At 52.5% G+C, this 17,183-nt stretch overlaps 1 protein-coding gene across 1 annotated transcript; it reads left to right on the top strand.

The window, feature by feature from the left end:
* The first annotated feature begins 6 nt into the window (after nt 1-6).
* Nucleotides 7-16,225, top strand: EMX1 (empty spiracles homeobox 1). Its single transcript, XM_077766190.1, has 3 exons — nt 7-195; nt 5,906-6,090; nt 15,661-16,225. Exons 1-3 carry the CDS (start codon nt 42-44, stop codon nt 15,826-15,828), a joined length of 507 nt encoding a protein of 168 aa, XP_077622316.1. The 5' UTR covers nt 7-41; the 3' UTR covers nt 15,829-16,225.
* Nucleotides 16,226-17,183: the final 958 nt, after the last annotated feature.

Genomic DNA, 17,183 nt, shown 5'->3' with positions numbered 1-17,183 from the left:
GCTCGCTGTACGGTGGGCCCGAGCTTGTGTTCCCCGAGGCCATGAACCACCCCGCGCTGACCGTGCACCCGGCGCACCAGCTGGGCGCCTCCCCGCTGCAGCCCCCGCACTCCTTCTTCGGCGCCCAGCACCGGGACCCTCTGCACTTCTACCCCTGGGTCCTGCGGAACCGCTTCTTCGGCCACCGCTTCCAGGGTGAGTGCCCATGCTGTGCCTGCTTAGGCGGCGGGCCAGCGCCCACGCTGCCGTTGCGCGGTGGAGGCTCGGGGGCGCGCGGGGCTGTTCAGAAGTTGTTGAAAGAAGGCTGTGGGTCGGCAGAGGCCGCTTCCCAAATGTGGAAGAGCCGCGGCGGGTCCATTCGCGCTTCCGCGGTGTTGGGTTCCCTTCCAGAGAGCCAGGTTGGGACCTCCAGGCTTTCCCAGAAACGATGCGGATCCGGACACCAAGCCAGGGCGCATCCTTGGAGCCTCTCCTGACCCTCCCCGCGGCCTGCCAGAATCTCTCCCGGCGGAGCCAGTCCCAGTGCAGAGAGCGCAGCGCGCACGGTTCTCCCTCCGCCCCAGCTGGACCTGAGACCATACTTGGCTTACACCCACCACCAACTCCCAGATATCCGCCCTCGCTGGCGCGTCCGAGCAGGGCAAAGTCTACCCGCGTGTCCCGGGTCTGTGGAAAGAAGGGGCAGCAGGGAGGGCAAACTGGAGAGTCAATGTTCAGTGTGGACTGTTCCACTGTCTTGGGGTGTTTCTCAGTAACCTCGACCCGACTTCTCCAAGTTACGAGTGCCTCTCAGACCCAGGGTCGGGAAGGTTTGCAATAGCAACCGGCTTCCTCCGCCCTGCGCCGAATCTGGGAGCCCGCCCGGCTGCTTGGGGACCCAAGGCAGTCCGCCCAGGCAGGGGGCGGGCGCAGAGGGCTTTTAAGGTCGTCGGCAGGCTGTTCTCCCACCTCTGCACCGGGCAATAGGTTTGCTAATGAAGATCCCCCTCTGGCCTTACGCACGCACACACACGTTTCAATTATCTGACTTTCCCGAAGGAACTGGAGTTGCATTTGTTGGAGTTCGTTTTCTTCCTTGAATTTGTTAAAGTTTGTTTCTCTTTTCTTGTCTTTTTTTTTTTTTTTAAAGAATGGCCTTAATTTGTGCAGTAATTGCTTTGGTTTCCAGTTTTATTTTGTTAGTGTAAACGGGACTGAACCTCAGCTTTGTGAGGTTCTAGGACTCAGAGCGAGGTAACCCGGCTTTTAGTGAAACAAATGAAAAGGATATGGCTAGAGAGAGCTTCGGCTACCAACGTAATCTGACGATAAACCGCGGTCTACACAAAGTAAACCAGATGCGTGGTACCATTATGTAGGTAATAGAAGAAAAATGATCTTTTGAAGCTTTGACTATAGCTGCATTACTGTTTCACGGAGAGCCGCTTTCCCGGTCCTGCTTTGTCAATTTTCTTAGTCCTATCTGACCATTAGATAATTGACCCAGCAGATCCCACAAAATAAAAGAATGTAATTACTTGAACAAGAATTTTTGTGGGCAGACTTGTCTCCCCTGGGATTTGAAAGGCTTGCCCAAATCATCTTGGGGGCAAAAAAAAAAAAAAAAAAAGCCTAGGGTGTCAGCCACTTCGGGCATGAAACTTGTCAATTACAATCATTGTTTACTGCTATAAATGAAGTTTTATTCAAAACTGAGCAAACCACCTCGGTACTCCATGGGGCCTGGCCTGGGTCTCAAAACCTGACACCCAAGGGCCGATCTGCAAGACGCGGCTGCTTTTGAACCGTCGGAACCAGGCAGCAAGGGACCCGTGGTTAAAAAGGATGGTGCAGGGACAGGGACTCTGAGGAGAGGGCAGAACCGGTCCTAAGTCCTGTGGTCTCTGTTCATCCGGAGATGGCCTCCCCGGCGGCGCCCTTGGCTTCGGACCCGGTGCCCCCACGCCCTCCGCGCTGCCTTTCCCGCCTCTAGCCTCGTCCCCGCGGGCACCTCTCGACAGATCCAGCTCCAGCTCTGAGCATTCCCAGCCAAGCGAGGCCAGATGAATTCTCCGAAAAACCTTCTCAGAAATTGCCGCCGCTCCCTGAGCCATCAGTCCGGCGGGCACATTGTCGAGTTGCAAAAACGGTTGGATTTTTCTCTCAAGAACCGTGTCTGGACGCGGAGATGGAGCCATGCGTGGCCGAATTTTTGAACTCGGAAATCCGTTGGGCACTGGAGGACTTTTCGGACCCTGACACGTTTCGGCTTTGGGTCCGGTCTTCATCGCTGCAGCCCCGTGCGCGCCCCGGCGGCTGTGAGCCTTGCGGTCCCAGCGGGGCCTTGGGGCTGCGGGCCGAGCCGTCCCAGGCCCTCCGGCGCCGCGTTTTCTAGAGAACCGGGTCTCTGCGATGCTCATTTCAGCCCCGTTTTAATGCAAGAAGCGAAACCCTACCCGAACGAAAAGGAACATGTCTGCGCTCCGTGCGCAGCGCTTTCGGGCAGCGCGGGCCCAGCGAGGCGGTGGAAGAGGAAGAGCCCACATGGGATGGTCTGGATCAGGCGGCGGGACCCTGAAGCCGGTGGTGGCCTTCGAGGCTTGAAGGGGAGGAGCCGGCGGAGACGGGGAGTTGGCCGCACTTCGGTGCTATTTCCCGGACTCGGGAACTTTCCAGCCCCGGAACAGCGTCAGGAGGGGGCCTGGGAAGCCCCAACCCTCTGAGATCGGCGTTTGTAATGCGCCGGTGCTTCAAAGGGCGCCTTTGTTCCGGCCGGAGGAGGGGGAATGAGGTTATCTCCGCAGCTCGGCCGCCCTCTCCCTCCTGTTGCCCCGGGCTCCTCCGCCCAGCCAGCCGACCCAGAACCCCAGGCCAACTCCGGAAGAAAGTGCAGCGTTTGCCCGGGCACTTCGGATCCCTAGCTCCCACCTGCAGCCACCTCACTCCTGGGAGTCTCTACTGCCAGTCCTTGCCTTGAAGGGCCCTGCAGTGAGAGGCCGGAGCAAAACGGGGTGGGGTTCAGTTGCTCCTGGCTCCAGAGAAGGCTAAGTCAGCCCCTCTCCACTTTACTACCTATCCTTGTCTGACACTGACAGCTCACTCCCACAGAGTGCCAGAACTACTGCATGGAAACAGGCCACACTGCGCCCCAGCCCCAAGCTTGTTCTGCTCTTGTGGTCCAGTTAAGTGAAACTGAAGCTGTGGTAGGGACGGTTGAGGCCCCATACCCATAATGAGAGGGTACCAGGCACATAGGCACCTAAGGCATTAGTGTCCTTACAGAAACATAGAGCTGTTGATCAGTTTCTCAGGATGGTTAGTTTTGCACTAAACTGCCTCTTTCTTATAGGGAAAGGCCTTGCTTCTTTTGAAATCCAATGTCATCACTTTTCAGTATCTTGAGTAATTTTCCTGCCTCTTGCTTCTTCGAGATTGGGTCAGAAGGACCCCTATGCTTCTGCACATACATGTGGCCATAGACTGAAGGACACATGCTATGTGCCCCAACAGAACATTACAATAAACCATGCAACCTAGCTTTTCCTAAAGTAGCCAGACTTGAGGCAAAGGGACATGCATATGTCAGGACAGAGAAGCTTGTTGCTTCCATCTTCTACTTTGGGTTTATAAAGACGAACACAGAGAACTCCACCACACAAGTGACCCACACACACTTCCAGAATTACAAAACAGCCATCACATCGCACACACGAAGGCAGACTGTAGTTTTTTTTCAGCCACAGACTGCCCTAGACACCCATGCACCCACTGACTCCCACCTACAGGGTCTCTCCAGGCTGCCCCCTCACTCTTCACCAGCTTGGGCCAGTTGAGCTGCTGAGGCCAAACCCTGTGAACCCTGAGATGATCAAGGACTTTTCCCACTCCAGCTCACTTGTCCAGAGGAAAAATCACTGTTGGGACTTCACCCAGGGTCAGAACAAGGCTGTTTTTTTAAGCAACTTAACATTAACAAGAAGTATTTGCTTCCCACTCGCCTCTCCCACCTTTCCCTGGCCTATCACACTGGTACCCACTTAAGACTTTAATTCTTATTCCTACTTGGATCAGGCTCCTCCTTTCTCTCCTCCTATTCCTCTCTTCCAGACCATCTCCCCTGATCATCTGTCCCCTCCACCTGCCTTCAGTCAGGCCTAACAGCCGTAGGCCTGCCACCACCTTGAAGGGCCCACTGGGCCAGGCCGTCTCCCTCCATCGCCCATGATATGATCCCACTCCCTTTTGTAGCTGCACAGATCCAGCCACATGGATCTGTGGATAAGTGATTGTCAGGGGACTTTATCTCCCCTCTAGCAACCTTATTCCACAGGAAACCCCAGCAATTAAGTTCACCTGGGTAGGTGTCCAAACCCCAAGGACCCAAGTCCTCCAAAGAAAGTAATGCCAATCAGTTTCCACCAGCAGAGGGACACGAACAGTTACCTGGAGAGTTTTAGCAACAACATCTCAATTATATGATCTTACTTCACTTACAGAAGTGTTTCCAGAGATGGGAGATCTCAACGGAGATCCGAACAATTGTCTTAAACAAAACAACAGGTCAAATCGGGAAAATCCAGTGGCCATTTCTGAAGAAATTAATTGGATCAGTCAAATCTCAACAGCTAACTGTGTGAAAACACTCCATCTAGGGCTCTGCATTGTCAGTGGGTCAGGGAGACTGTTATGTGCGACTGCATGAGATCCATGAGATCCATGGGTGATGTAAGGGCCTGTTTCAAGCCTGTTAGCGTGTGCAACCAAGCCAGAGATTGTGTGAAGGCCTAGTGGGGGGTTTATTGAGACTGAAGCTGTGGGTGGAAGCTTATTTTGGCTTTTGTAGTTCCTGACCTAACCACCCGGCCTCAATGACCCCAGTGTCAGCCCCTCCTACTGCAGGTAGGAGCTGAGTTCCCATGATGGCCAACATTTGCCAAGGGACAATCACACTCTTTGAAAATCCTGTATGGTAGATGGGAGAAAAAGACAGTAGGGAGGCTGGAGCATATATTTACACACGCCCATGCAGAAACCAATATATCTATATCTATATATATTAGAGAGAAAGATGACATCTAGATATTTATACACGTGTTTCTTCAGCACGGGACTATTCAGGAATGAAGCAAGGCCTTTTCCCACGGAGAGCAGTAGGAGTCTCCTGTGGGGAGTGGGCTTTACCAGCAGGCCTAGGGAAGAGAGGTGGGGAAGGGAGAGGAAGAAGCCCGACCTTACCCCTTCAGGAGTTGCTTGGACATTGACCTAGCTGCTGGCCTATTTTTACCACTTGCAAGGTAGAGCCTGAGCCTGTTGGCAAGAATTTTCCAAGGGCTAGCAGCCTGATCGCTTAGCTGCAAGGCTGGTTTAAACAGGTGTGAAAAGAGAGTGCCTTGGGTACCTACCTTCTAGTTCTTGAAAATGTATTTGGCATGAGGATGTCACTTTCCTGACACCCAGCCCTGTCTCTATTCTTGGCCTTTTTGAGGGAGATAGGACAGGGCAAAGTGGACAAAGAGAGAGCTAAGGGGCTTTCCCACCCCATGGCCTCTTGCGCTGCTCCAGGAGCTGTGGCTTTGGGCCGGCTGGCGCCTCACTAGGCCTGGGCCCTTCTCCTGGCCCAACGGAGTGATCCGCAGCTCTGCTATTCCACGCCTCCCGCGACTGCGAGGGTAACAGTCTGACCCTAGGGAGGTGTCAGGAGGACAGGGGATTGGACTTAAGGAAGGGGGCGGCAAGAGGGAAAGGGAGAAGTGGGGGCGGGGGTCAAGGATTGGAGAGGGTAGCGGAGCGCCGAGGGCGTTTGCCTGCAGGCCAGAGGGCCGGTCTTGGCCGGCTCCCTCGGGCGGCCCGGCAGCCGGGCTGCGGCTCACGGCGCCCCTTCTCTCTGTCTGTACCTGCTGTGTTGCCGTCGGCGGCGCGGCCGCAGCGAGCGACGTGCCCCAGGACGGGCTGCTTCTGCACGGCCCCTTCGCTCGCAAGCCCAAGCGGATCCGCACGGCCTTCTCGCCCTCGCAGCTCTTGCGGCTGGAGCGCGCCTTCGAGAAGAACCACTACGTGGTGGGCGCCGAGCGGAAGCAGCTGGCCGGCAGCCTCAGCCTCTCGGAGACGCAGGTAATAACCACCCCGCGGGGCTCTGCGCTCCGCCGGGGAGCACAGGTGGAGGTGGGGGCGGGCAGGTGCAGGAGGAGCCCGAGTCTCACCCCCGCCTTCCCCGGGGGCTCTGTCCCATCCAGCTCCAAAAGCCTCCCCCCCCCCAACACCCGGCGGCCCTTCCGCTAAGCCAGGCTCTAGAGTCCCTTCCCTCCCGCTGCGCTTAGCCTCGCGGAGGCCGCAGGACTTCTGTCAAGCCCTGAAGACCCACCAGGAGGTTGGAATCAAACCATTTCCCCAGTCAGCTGTGCAAGCCCAGAGAAGGCGCCAGGTTCTCAGGAGGCGGCAGGGCGCGGAGCCCCACGCCGCAGTCACTCCTGAGCTGCCCCTGAGTCCACTGGAGCCGTCTCAGCCCTGTGGCTACTGCAGCCCTTCTTCCGCCCCTCTTCTGGGGATGCTCGCAGTTTTGTGGGGTGGCCAGACCTTTCCCACACTGGCTTTGCGGCTTTGGCTTGGCATGGGCAGAGCTGGCGGAGGCCTCTCTGCCCACCGGCGGATGTGGGAGAAAACCCACGTGTCCTCAGGCTATAAACACGAGAAGCAGAGATTAGCCAGGAAGGGGCAGGCCCTGCCTGGGGTCCCAGGGTGGCATTGATCTCTGCGCGGACAGGGCTCTGGAACCTGGTGTTTGGGCGCGCAGACAGGGAATGGTGGGGAAGTCGATTCTGGGACTCAGGGTCTGTGTTCAAACACCTGAAGGGCTGTTGAGCTGGGGAAGGAACAAACTCCAGTGGTGTCGGAGGGGTTTTGAACTGGGCGAAATTACAGTTACCGTGTAGTGTTTTTGTAATTGGTAATTAAGAAAAGAAAACATTTAAGAACTAGATTGGAGTTATAGGGAGGCAGATTTGGGTTTGTTGTAAGTAAAGACCTTGCCATACGTAAATGCTCCCTGGAGGCACCGCCAAAGCTCTTGGTCCCTTGGAGTACGTCGTGCTGGAGGGGCTGGCTGGTGCCCTGGAGGCGGATTGCAGTGTCTGAATGGCCCTCAGGAGACCTAACTCCCTTCCGTCCCTGACGGCTCCCAGATTTGCAAATCAGAGAGGTTTGCTCGCGCGCCCAGCAGCTCCCACCCCGCCGGCTCTTTTTCGTCCTCTCCCCTTCCCTCCTAGTGTCGTCCCTGTTACACCACCACCCACTACCCTCAGTCCGGGATCTTGAGGGGGCATCCCGGGGTCTCTGCGGAGCAGTGAAGATAGGAAGGGGGCTCAGATCCTAACTGCCTCCCCAGTTCTCCTGGCCGACATCACCCGCTGGTCCTGGAGTCCCACTTTGGTGTCTATTGTCTTATCTGTCTGATGCCCCATTTAATCAATGCATTGCTCTGGACTCCACTGTAGGACCCTGCTTTTTCAGATTTGCTAGCTGGGCTCTCCTAACTGCAGAGATAAAGCTTACAAAACAATAGAGTTAATTTTTAAAATGTTTTAAAGAAAGATGTTAAAAAAACAAGTTAAAAAAAATAATACCCTTGTTCCCTTCTGGGAGTGTTTTAAAATTGTTGTCTAAAACAAGGTGTCAATTTAAGAATGGTGTTTATACTGGACATCATTTAAAAAGTATTAGTTACTAAATTTTAATTGCATAAGTGGAAGAAAACAAAATGGTTTATAATCCTCCCACCCACAGATTAACACTTGTTGAAATAATGTCATTGTTTTTAAACTTTCAATTTTTTTAGCTCAGTGAGAACATTTTTTATTAACTTTCTTTCAAACTAGATCTAGCTGCCCATTTGCTCCCAACAATGCCAGTTAATAAATGTAATGGTTGTTTCTTTCATTTTCATTATGTTTCAAATACATTTAAAGCAAAAACCAGATAGACTAATATATCCAGCTTAACTATCAAAACTCTTATGTCTAATCTTGCTCTATCAGTGAGCTGGTTTTAGCATATGGAACAAAAAGCCATGGTAGAACTAAGGGAGGTTTGAGCCTGAGAAACCTCCTTTTAGAGACTCATCTATTCAGGTGAGGATTCTGAGAAAGAGACACCAACTGGGCAGGGCTCCCTAGGCAGGCAGATTGGATTTCATTATCTTGTGTGACCTTGGGTGAGTTACTCAACTTCTCTGAGCTCTGATGTTTTCATCCAGAAAATAGATTGTTTAAGGATTAAAGTCACCTAATATGAACTCCAATAATATTAATTCTCATCCCTTCTCTTTGTTTAAAGTAGTGTAGCAGGTTAGTGTTACAGTAACCCCCAAACCTGGCTTCCTGTCTTAGTCCAGTGTTTCTTCTGCTCCATCCAGTCTCCTTCATCATCAGAGCTTTCTGTCCCTCTGGTAGCTTATCATTTGGACTTAGGCTGTATATTTAACTAATTATCTATCTTTCAGTATTTATCAGGCAAACTTACCCGTCATTTCCAGCTATCAGCTATTTGTCAAGCGACAGTCTCTCTCATCAGTCCCCTACCATCCATCTATTTCTACTGTTAGTACCTACATTTGCCTCTCAGGGCTCTCCAGTCCATCACAGATAGCTGTTTTATGTCTAGCCATGTACTTCTGTCTGCTCTCATTAAACTGCCTGTCCAAAGCTAGTTAATTTATATTTTCTATTAATTATAATCTTCCTAATAAAAGCTCTCATTTACCCAACTGTTGATTATTTCCATATTATCTGTTCTATCTTCTGTGTATCTACCGTCCACCTCAAGCTTCCATCTCTGCAGATCTAGTTAGCTACTGACAGATGCATCTTCAGATGTCTGCTAGTGCTTACCTATCATGTCATCAGCTCTGCCTTTGTCTTCTTTCTGGGCCTCAGTTTATTGTATCTGTAAGATTTAATGAAATGAACTCCGTGGTTCTTTCCAGCCCTGAGTTTCTGGCTCATCTACATTCTGCTTCTCTCTGTTTCTATGTAATGCTTCCCGCAAGTTCTCAGAGCTCACAGTACATCTCCCATATATCATAATACACATAGGACTTTGCTGTGGCTTAATTATCTATCATGTCCAAATGTCGCTCTGTGAACTGGCTAGATTTATCGCAGAAAGAAATCTTGAAATACAGATTCCCAAGCCCCATTCAGGAGATTCTCTTAGGAGTCCCAGGATGGGAACCAGGAAATATTTTTAAAACAGCTCTCTGAGTGATTCTGATGAACAACAGGCCAGCTCTGGGAGCCAAAGGTCAAGCCTTCTGATTTCTCTCTATGCCCTAGGGTCCAGCTCAATGACCAGCAAGGCATAGATGCTCCATAAACATGTACTGAATGAATAGGCAAATTTCTTTTGATTGTATTCATATCCATGTGTTAACCTTATCAGTCATTTCCCTAGCTTTCTGCAGTCACTGACCCCTTCCTGTCCCTCTGTTTTCTATTTTTCCCTTGCATTTTAATCTAGAGGATCTCATTTTCTCCATCAGTCCATGGATAAAACTTCTGGGAGAGTTAAGGAAATTAACATGTGGGTCTTAATCCAGCCAGAGCTCAGGGGTGTCTGCATACTCAAAGCTTTAGTATGGAGTGTTGGCAGGTGGGCAACCTGGGCTTCTTTGTCGGGGCAGGTTTGTGTGTTTGGTTGAGAGAGGGTGTTTGTACTGGGATGGCAGTGGATGAATCCAGGAAGTGGAGGGAGTGGTCCTGGGAAAGGGCTAGTTCTCCCTTCTGGCTCTAATTACTTGCTCCTCACTGCTGTGGCGCAGCCGCAGAGTCTGGCCTGGATGACTGAATGATGTCCATTTAAGCTTCAGTGCTGGTGGCACAGACCTGGATTTGGGTCAGATCAGAGCTGTGAGTGCAAGTGAATGTGTGTAACAGGTGTGCGTAACATGCATGTGCCACAAAGGGAGATGATGCCCAAAGGTCAGGTGATATCGTATATACACATGGCATGGACGGCAGCTCGGGTGCTTATGTGCATGTGCAGGGGTGACACTTGAGTTTTATGGGGAATGAGAGAAAGCATTCGGTTGCTCCAGGATGATCAATTGGTGTTTCCAGCTGCCTCATCTGCTCTGACCAGTTCAGCAGGTGTTTCTTCACCTTCTCAGGCTTCAAGTTCAGTTGAGCTATTGAGGGAAAGGAGTGTGGAAATGTAGTCCTTAGCCTTGGAGATGCCTCATTCGGTGGTGGGAGCAAAATGGAAAGTGTGCACACTTGTGGGATATGCACAGGATGAGTGACTAGAGTCCCCCTGAAGTCAGACAGTGGGCTGAGGAAGGTGCCAGGGGAGACCTGTATGGATAGAAAGCTCCCAGGAGACCTCAGCCTCAGAAGGCTCAGAAGGATGCATAGGATTCTAGGTTGGTGGGAAGGAAGGGGAGGGTTTAAAGTGGGTGAGTTAAGATGGAGTGGGAGCTGTCAAGTCTGGTCACCATCTTGGGGCCCAAGAACAGGTGGGAGAGGGTCTTAGAAAAAAGGAGTATAAGGTTACCTGTCTATGGGTTTTTCCCCCCAGGCACATGGTAAGGAGACTTCCTGCGTTCCCTTCCTGCTCTGAAAAGCTCTGCTTTTGGGGGTATGAATGAGAAGGAGATAATACAGGTGACTTGAATTTTAGGGAAAGGTCAAGAGCCCTTTGTTGCTAGCTCACTGTCAGTTCTGAGATGGACTCATCCCTTCTTTAAGTCTTGGCTCTTCTCCAAGAATTTCTGCATCATTCATATTTCAGGAGTCCAGTGGGAGGCAGGACAGGGCAAGGGAGGCCGGAGTGGTTCTCTAGGGCCTGGCGCTGAGGAGACAGATGAATCTGTGATTTCTCTCTGAGTGTGAGGGCAAGCACCCAGGGTGGTTGGACAGAGGAGGAGACGAGAAGGCTTAGGAAGAATTAGGGCTGTGGTTGATGGGGAGTCAGAGGTGGCCTCAGTTTGGTGGGGTGAAGGATGCTCATGACATTGGGCTTGACCCTGAGAGTAGCTCATATGATCAAATAATAGGAAATGGATCCCCATGGAAAGGGCTATTATCTTGATAGGGTGTTGGAACTCCTTGAGGACAAGTATTTGCCTGTAAGTATGCAGGGAGGAGCTACAGACTCTTCCCTTTGGGAGGGACTAAAGTTGGGGACTAGTAGAAAAGAAGGGTCCAAATCTGGTTCATTCCAAATAGGTTATTCAAAAGTAAAGTCTGAAACAATTGGCTGGAGCTGTAGTTGGCTTGAGCATTAGTTTCTTTGTCCATTCATTTGTTCGTTAATACACGCTTTCATTTATCAATGCATACATACATCAATCAGTGTTTTAATACATTAATGCATGCATGCATTTCTCCATTTATCCACAGCACCTTCTTCTTCCTATTTGACTCATGGTGACCCTTGTGCCCCCCAGCAATAGATCTCTCTCCCTCCCCCAGATTCTCCCTGGAAGTGGTTAATCCAATTTGCAACATGGAGAATTAAGATTTGACCCTCTTGGGGGCACCTGCCTGGCTCAGTGGGTAGAGCATGCAATTCTAGATCTCAGGGTTGTGAGTTCAAGCCCCACGTTTGGTGTAGAGGTTACTTAAACAAAACTTTAAAAAATCTTTTAAAAAATTAAAATAAAAGAATTGACTCTCTTATAGAAGTGTCCACGGAACTAAACCCATCTCTCCAGCAATTGCACTTCCCAAACCCCTTTTTTGATTAGATTTCAATCCTTCCACCATTGATTTTCTTCAGCTTTCCAGTTCTGGCCTCGGCATCTCTTGCCAAGAGCAGAGTGCAGGTCAGTTCACCTCTGCCCAGCTTGCTGAACACATGGGAACATGCCCACATGGACTCTAGAGTAGACGGACATTGCTTTGATTCTCCAGGTTCTCACAGCCTGATGAGGAGACAGAGGTTCGAGCAAATAAATTAACACACTCCTGGGGTCACCTCTGTTGCTGCGACAGGGAAAAGTACTAAGGAAGTACAGACGGGCAATGGGGCAGGTCCAGCCTAGGAACACCTGAGACCTGAGCAGAAATTTGAGGGCTAAGGAAGAGTACCCCAGGTGGGTAACTCAGGCAAAAGTGGAGATTCTTGGAAGGATCTGGCTAATCTGAAAAACGGAGACATTCAGTGAGATGGGGACTTGGGAGACCACAAGGAACCTCTCTCCCACCCAGGGGAGTCAGAGATGGGGGAGGGGTTCCTTTAGTCAACATCCCAACTGTGTCTTTGGGGATTCGTGTGCAGATACTGTAGGGAGGCAGGTGCAGAATAGGCATAGCCCCCTAAGCCAGCGCCCACAGAGCTGGTAGCCACACTAAATGACCTGGTTCCTTTCCATGGTCTCTGTCTTCTAGGGAAAGGGCTCCCGGGGTGACCCCAGAGGCTGGATTAGAGAGGTGATGGGATGTCACTCTTGTCTCCTGCTACACTCAGAGCCCAGTCTTTTTCTAAGTAAAAAATAAATTGTTACCAGTAATGCATTAGCAAAAAGTCAAAAGTGGAAAGAAGAAAGAAATGTCACCCACACTTTAGGTACATTTCCTTCTAGTCTTTTTTCCCCCCATGCATAGATTTTATTTTCCCATGGTTGTGATCACACTGTGCCCAAACTGCATCCTGCCATTTTCACTGATATTATGAAGTCAGAAGCATCCCCCTGTTATTACAGTCTTTGTAAACAGCATCTGGTCACTCAGCCTAAGGCTGTTCAGAAGATAGCCAGTCTGCCTAGGGAGAGAGTTTGCATCCCTGTTTCTAAATAGCTGTCTCCTTGACCCCCGTCGTTTTCATGGAGAAAATATTCAGAATCACCTTTCATTTGGGTGTGCCAGGAAGCTGGCCCTTGCCTGAAAACATATCCTGCACCTGGAGTTCCACCGTCAGAAACTTTCTTTGGGCCAATGTTGTGGCAAGGCTGGGTCCATCCATCCTTCCTGGAAGGAGACTTGGGAGTTCTGTGGGAGGAAGAAGGTGCAGGAAGGGCCCTAGGCCCTGGTGTTGCTCAGGGCTTCCCCAGATTGCCCCATCACTAGGCTGGGGGCGCTTTAGCCCTTGGCCAGCCTCGTGGGCTCTCAGGAATGCCGCCCCAGCCCCGCATCCAGGCCTGAGTCACACACAAATGCCTTGCACAGGAGCTCACCCACCTACTGGCTGGTGTAGTGTCAGTGGGCTCCAGGATAGGGGGCGGGGACCAGGCTGGCTGCCACGCAGTTGTGCTGAGAACCACCCAGGGCCCAGCCAGCCTTGTACCCAAGGAAAGGTGGTTATAGAATCTAGAAGTCGTGCACCCAGAGCATCTGCCATTATCCCTTGTCTACCTGAGGGGAGACATGCAGGCGATAGGTTTGTCCCTTACCCTAGAGATGAGGGAAGCAGATCAACCTCTTACACCATCCACGAGGCCAAGCACCTCATCTCCTTCTGTCCCTGGCTGGCTGCCCCCACCCCCAACCTGTGCTATAAAAGCAAGGGGCAGGGCAGACCCTGGGAAGGGCATGCTCTTAGGGGAAGCCTTGGATTGGGTGGACTCCATGAAGGAGACAGGGGATAGTGTCTGGGAAATATGAAGGTAGAGTGTCCTAGGCAGGCAACTGCTCCCCGGGTCCAGATGCCGGGCCTGCTTGCTTTTGGCTGTCACTACCTGGCTTTATGGCTAAGACCTGTGCTTCTCAGCCATTCTCAGGGACTAGGGGCTGGACTGGGTAGTCTTCTGAGGACTGCCCCTGGCCCCACCCAGGGCTCAAGGATCTCCCCTCAGCAGTCACTGCTGCTGCCAAGACCAAGGTACTCACCATCATTCCACACACACGACTTACCAGTTACCACTGGCATGGACACCTACATCACCCAGCTGCAGTAGACAGCACCTGCTTGCTTTTTAAATGAGCTGTCATTTTCAGGAAACCATCCATGCCTTGTAACCCTGCCATCTCTGTGTCACCTCCCCCAGGGACCCTCTGGAGCAAAAGCCTAGGATGTGCCGTGGAGCTGCAGGGGCCCCAGAAAACATCTCTCCTATGGATGAGGGACTTAAGCCTAGAATAGGGAAGAAACTTAGCAAAGGATCAGCACCCAGACTCACCATCACCTAGTTTGAGGATGGGGGTGCTGGCCTGGCTCTGTAAGGCCAAGTAAAGAACTGCATGGTCAGGGGGCACCTGGGTGGTTCAGTTGGTTGAACGTCCAACTTCAGCTCAGGTCATGATTGTTTGTGAATTCGAGCCTCGTGTTGGGTTCTGTGCTGACAGCTCGGAGCCTGGAGCCTGCTTCGGATTCTGTGCCTCCCTCTCTCTCTGTCCGCTGCCTGCTCACACTCTTTCTCTCTCAAAAATAAACAAACATTAAAAAAATAAAAAAAAAAAAAAAAAAAAAGAACTTCATGGTCAGGAGGAGTTGACAGATTGAGTGAGGCTTTCTCCACAGTTCCCAAGCACTATGACTAGTTAGGAAGCTGCAACAACCCTCCTAGATCACGCACAGGATATTAAATGCTGTGACCTGGACACTGAGCACACTCTGGGGGAAGTGGGATAAGTGAGGGTTGCTTAGAGATGGGACTGATCCTCTTGGGAGGCTTCCTGGAGGAGGTGAGCTTAGTATTGTAGACCTGTTCCTCCCTCCAAGCACCTCCCCCCACCCATCACAGAAGATAGTTGTCCACTGTTTGAATCCTCCCCTTGTCAGGACTCTCACTGCCGGACACAGAAGTGGGGAACCCTCTATGTTTAAAGAGGAGCTCCCTTCTGTCCCCTGAAGTTTCCCCCATATAACCTGTTCCCATATTTGGATGAGCCGCAGAGGCCAGTGCTTTGGGGGCGGGAAGTTTAGAGCACTGCCCCAGGTGGGGCTGCAGACACCCCTGTGTCTGAGGAGGCGGCGGCCTCGCTGGCGGATGTGAGACTACCCTGAGGCGTTGCCACCGGAGGGACCAGCCTTCCCAGCTGTCCAGCTCCACTTCTGATGGGGCGGAGGGGGGGAATTCCACCTGACGTTGCTCACAGGGTCCCCTGGTGAGACAGATTGACTTAGATGGTGTGGGAGTCGGAGCCTTGAGTGTCAGGGTTCCGTGACTCCGGGAGCGCTCTGGCTGTCACGGGCACTGCTCTTGGGATGGACGTCACCTCCTGGTTACATAGCCATGTCTGCTCTGCTTCTTTGTGCTGCAAAGCACATAGGGGGACCCTGGGAGGTGGGGTCTATATCAGGCCCACAGGGAGCTCTTCAGGACTCATGCGATGGCTTTTCATATGTTCTCCCACTTACTGTTCATCTCTGCCTCGTGAAGGAGCAATTATTATCTCTTCTCTAGAAATGGGTAGGGACCCAGGTCTGCTGGGCTCCAGAGCCTGGGTTCCTCCCCTCTGCCGTGCTGTGGCTACCAGATGCTCGGCAGCTCCATGACTGCTCCCTTCCCGCTGTGATAGGTGGATGGGAAGGTGGCCCCTCGCGGCCCACTGTGTCCTCTCCCTGCCCCACCCCATTCGCATCTGGAAGACTAGTCTTCCGGACCCAGCAGGTGGCCCCTGGCCAGAGGAGAGGACCCTGGCTTTGGTTTCCCCAACTGGCTCCCGGCACAGCCTGGGTGCTGAGAACCCAGTACCTGTCCTGGGGGCCTCCTGGGTGTTTCTTACCTCTGCCCCTCCCTCCCTGGCCCAGGTGAAGGTGTGGTTCCAGAACCGGAGGACAAAGTACAAGCGGCAGAAGCTGGAGGAAGAGGGGCCTGAGTCTGAGCAGAAGAAGAAGGGCTCCCACCACATCAACCGGTGGCGCATTGCCACGAAGCAGGCCAACGGGGAGGACATCGATGTCACCTCCAATGACTAGGGTGGGCAGCCACGGATCCGTGAGGGCAGAGCATCTGCTCGCTGCCGGCCAGGCCCCTGGGTGGGCCCGGCTGGACTCTGGCCGCTCCCCGGCCAGGCTTCGGGGAGGCCTCGAGTCACGGCTCCACAGGGCTTGGAGCCTGGGGCCACCACTGCCGGAGGGACAAGAAATGGGCTGGCTGAGGCCTGGGACTGCTCAACCTTCTCCTCAGAGAGCCTGCCTGCCTGGGTGGGCCGCCAGCCACTGCAGCCTCCCAGCCGTTCTCCATTTCTCTTATCTCCTGTTTGTTTTGATGCGTTTCTGTTTTAATTTATTTTCCAGGCACCCGCTGTAGTTCTTAGTGATCCCCTTGTATCTCCCTTCCCTATGGGAATAATAAAAGTCTCTCTCTTAATGACATGGGCATCCAGCTCCAACCCCAGAGCCTGTGAGCCTGGGTGGTGGATTCCGGCTCTGGGGGCCAGTGGGGACCAGCAGAGCAAGCTTGTGCAGCGCCTGGGAGCCTGGGGTGGGGTCTTGGAGATCCAATTCATTAACTTCTCTCCTTTGTTGGGGGTCCACCCTGGTCTCTAGCTCCAACTGTACAGCAAGAGAAACGGAGGCTAGACATAGGGAAGGACCAGCCTGTGTCTTAAGGGAGGCCATGCTTCAGTGTTTCCAAGCTTGTGGAGCGGTGGGAAACAGGCCTGTGCGGGTTGCTGGAGAGAGAACATGCAAACTTCTGCATGCTGAGAGACTCTGGTGGCTCCTCCAGCTGAGGAGACACTAGAGGAAAAAGGGACACTTGGGAGCTGAGGGGGGCACCACTCACAGAACCTGACCATGCTGGCCCCAGGTCCTAGCTCCACCAGGATGTGCACCCGTCCCCAGAGACCCCCTCTGTGTAGATGAAAAGTTCCAAGATGGGGCATAAGGCTGAGCCTGTAAGCCGTCCCCACCCAAGGCCACAGGGCCTCCAGCCAGGAAAGAACAAGAACCTAATAGAGCTCTGTAGTCCACCTGCCCTTCTGCTCATTCACTTGCCTTTCCTGCTGTCACACATCAACGTGTCCTTCATCCTTAAAAAGTAAGACCTGTATTCCTAACAACCTTTCCCTTACGACGTCCAGACCTATCTCCACTTCTTCACCTCCCACGAGCTCTCCAACCCCCTGCTGCTGCTGCTGACATCACCCATCGCCGCCACCCCTTGGGGCCAAACTCATCTGTCTCCTATTTGGCCCCACCTCCACCCCGATCTTCTGGCCATTCCCTCCTTGACTCCCATACCCCTCCCTGCCTTATTCCAGTACCTCTGACACCTTTACCTCTTGCCTCTCCAAGTCCTCCCCTGCCTCAACCGTGCCTCATCGGCC

The sequence above is a fragment of the Crocuta crocuta genome, unplaced genomic scaffold (assembly GCF_008692635.1).
Source record: "Crocuta crocuta isolate KB4526 unplaced genomic scaffold, BGI_CrCroc_1.0 scaffold113, whole genome shotgun sequence".
Taxonomy (NCBI): Eukaryota; Metazoa; Chordata; class Mammalia; order Carnivora; family Hyaenidae; genus Crocuta; species Crocuta crocuta.
Note: the sequence above shows the minus strand (reverse complement) of the source record. Positions and strands in the feature narration are given on the sequence as shown.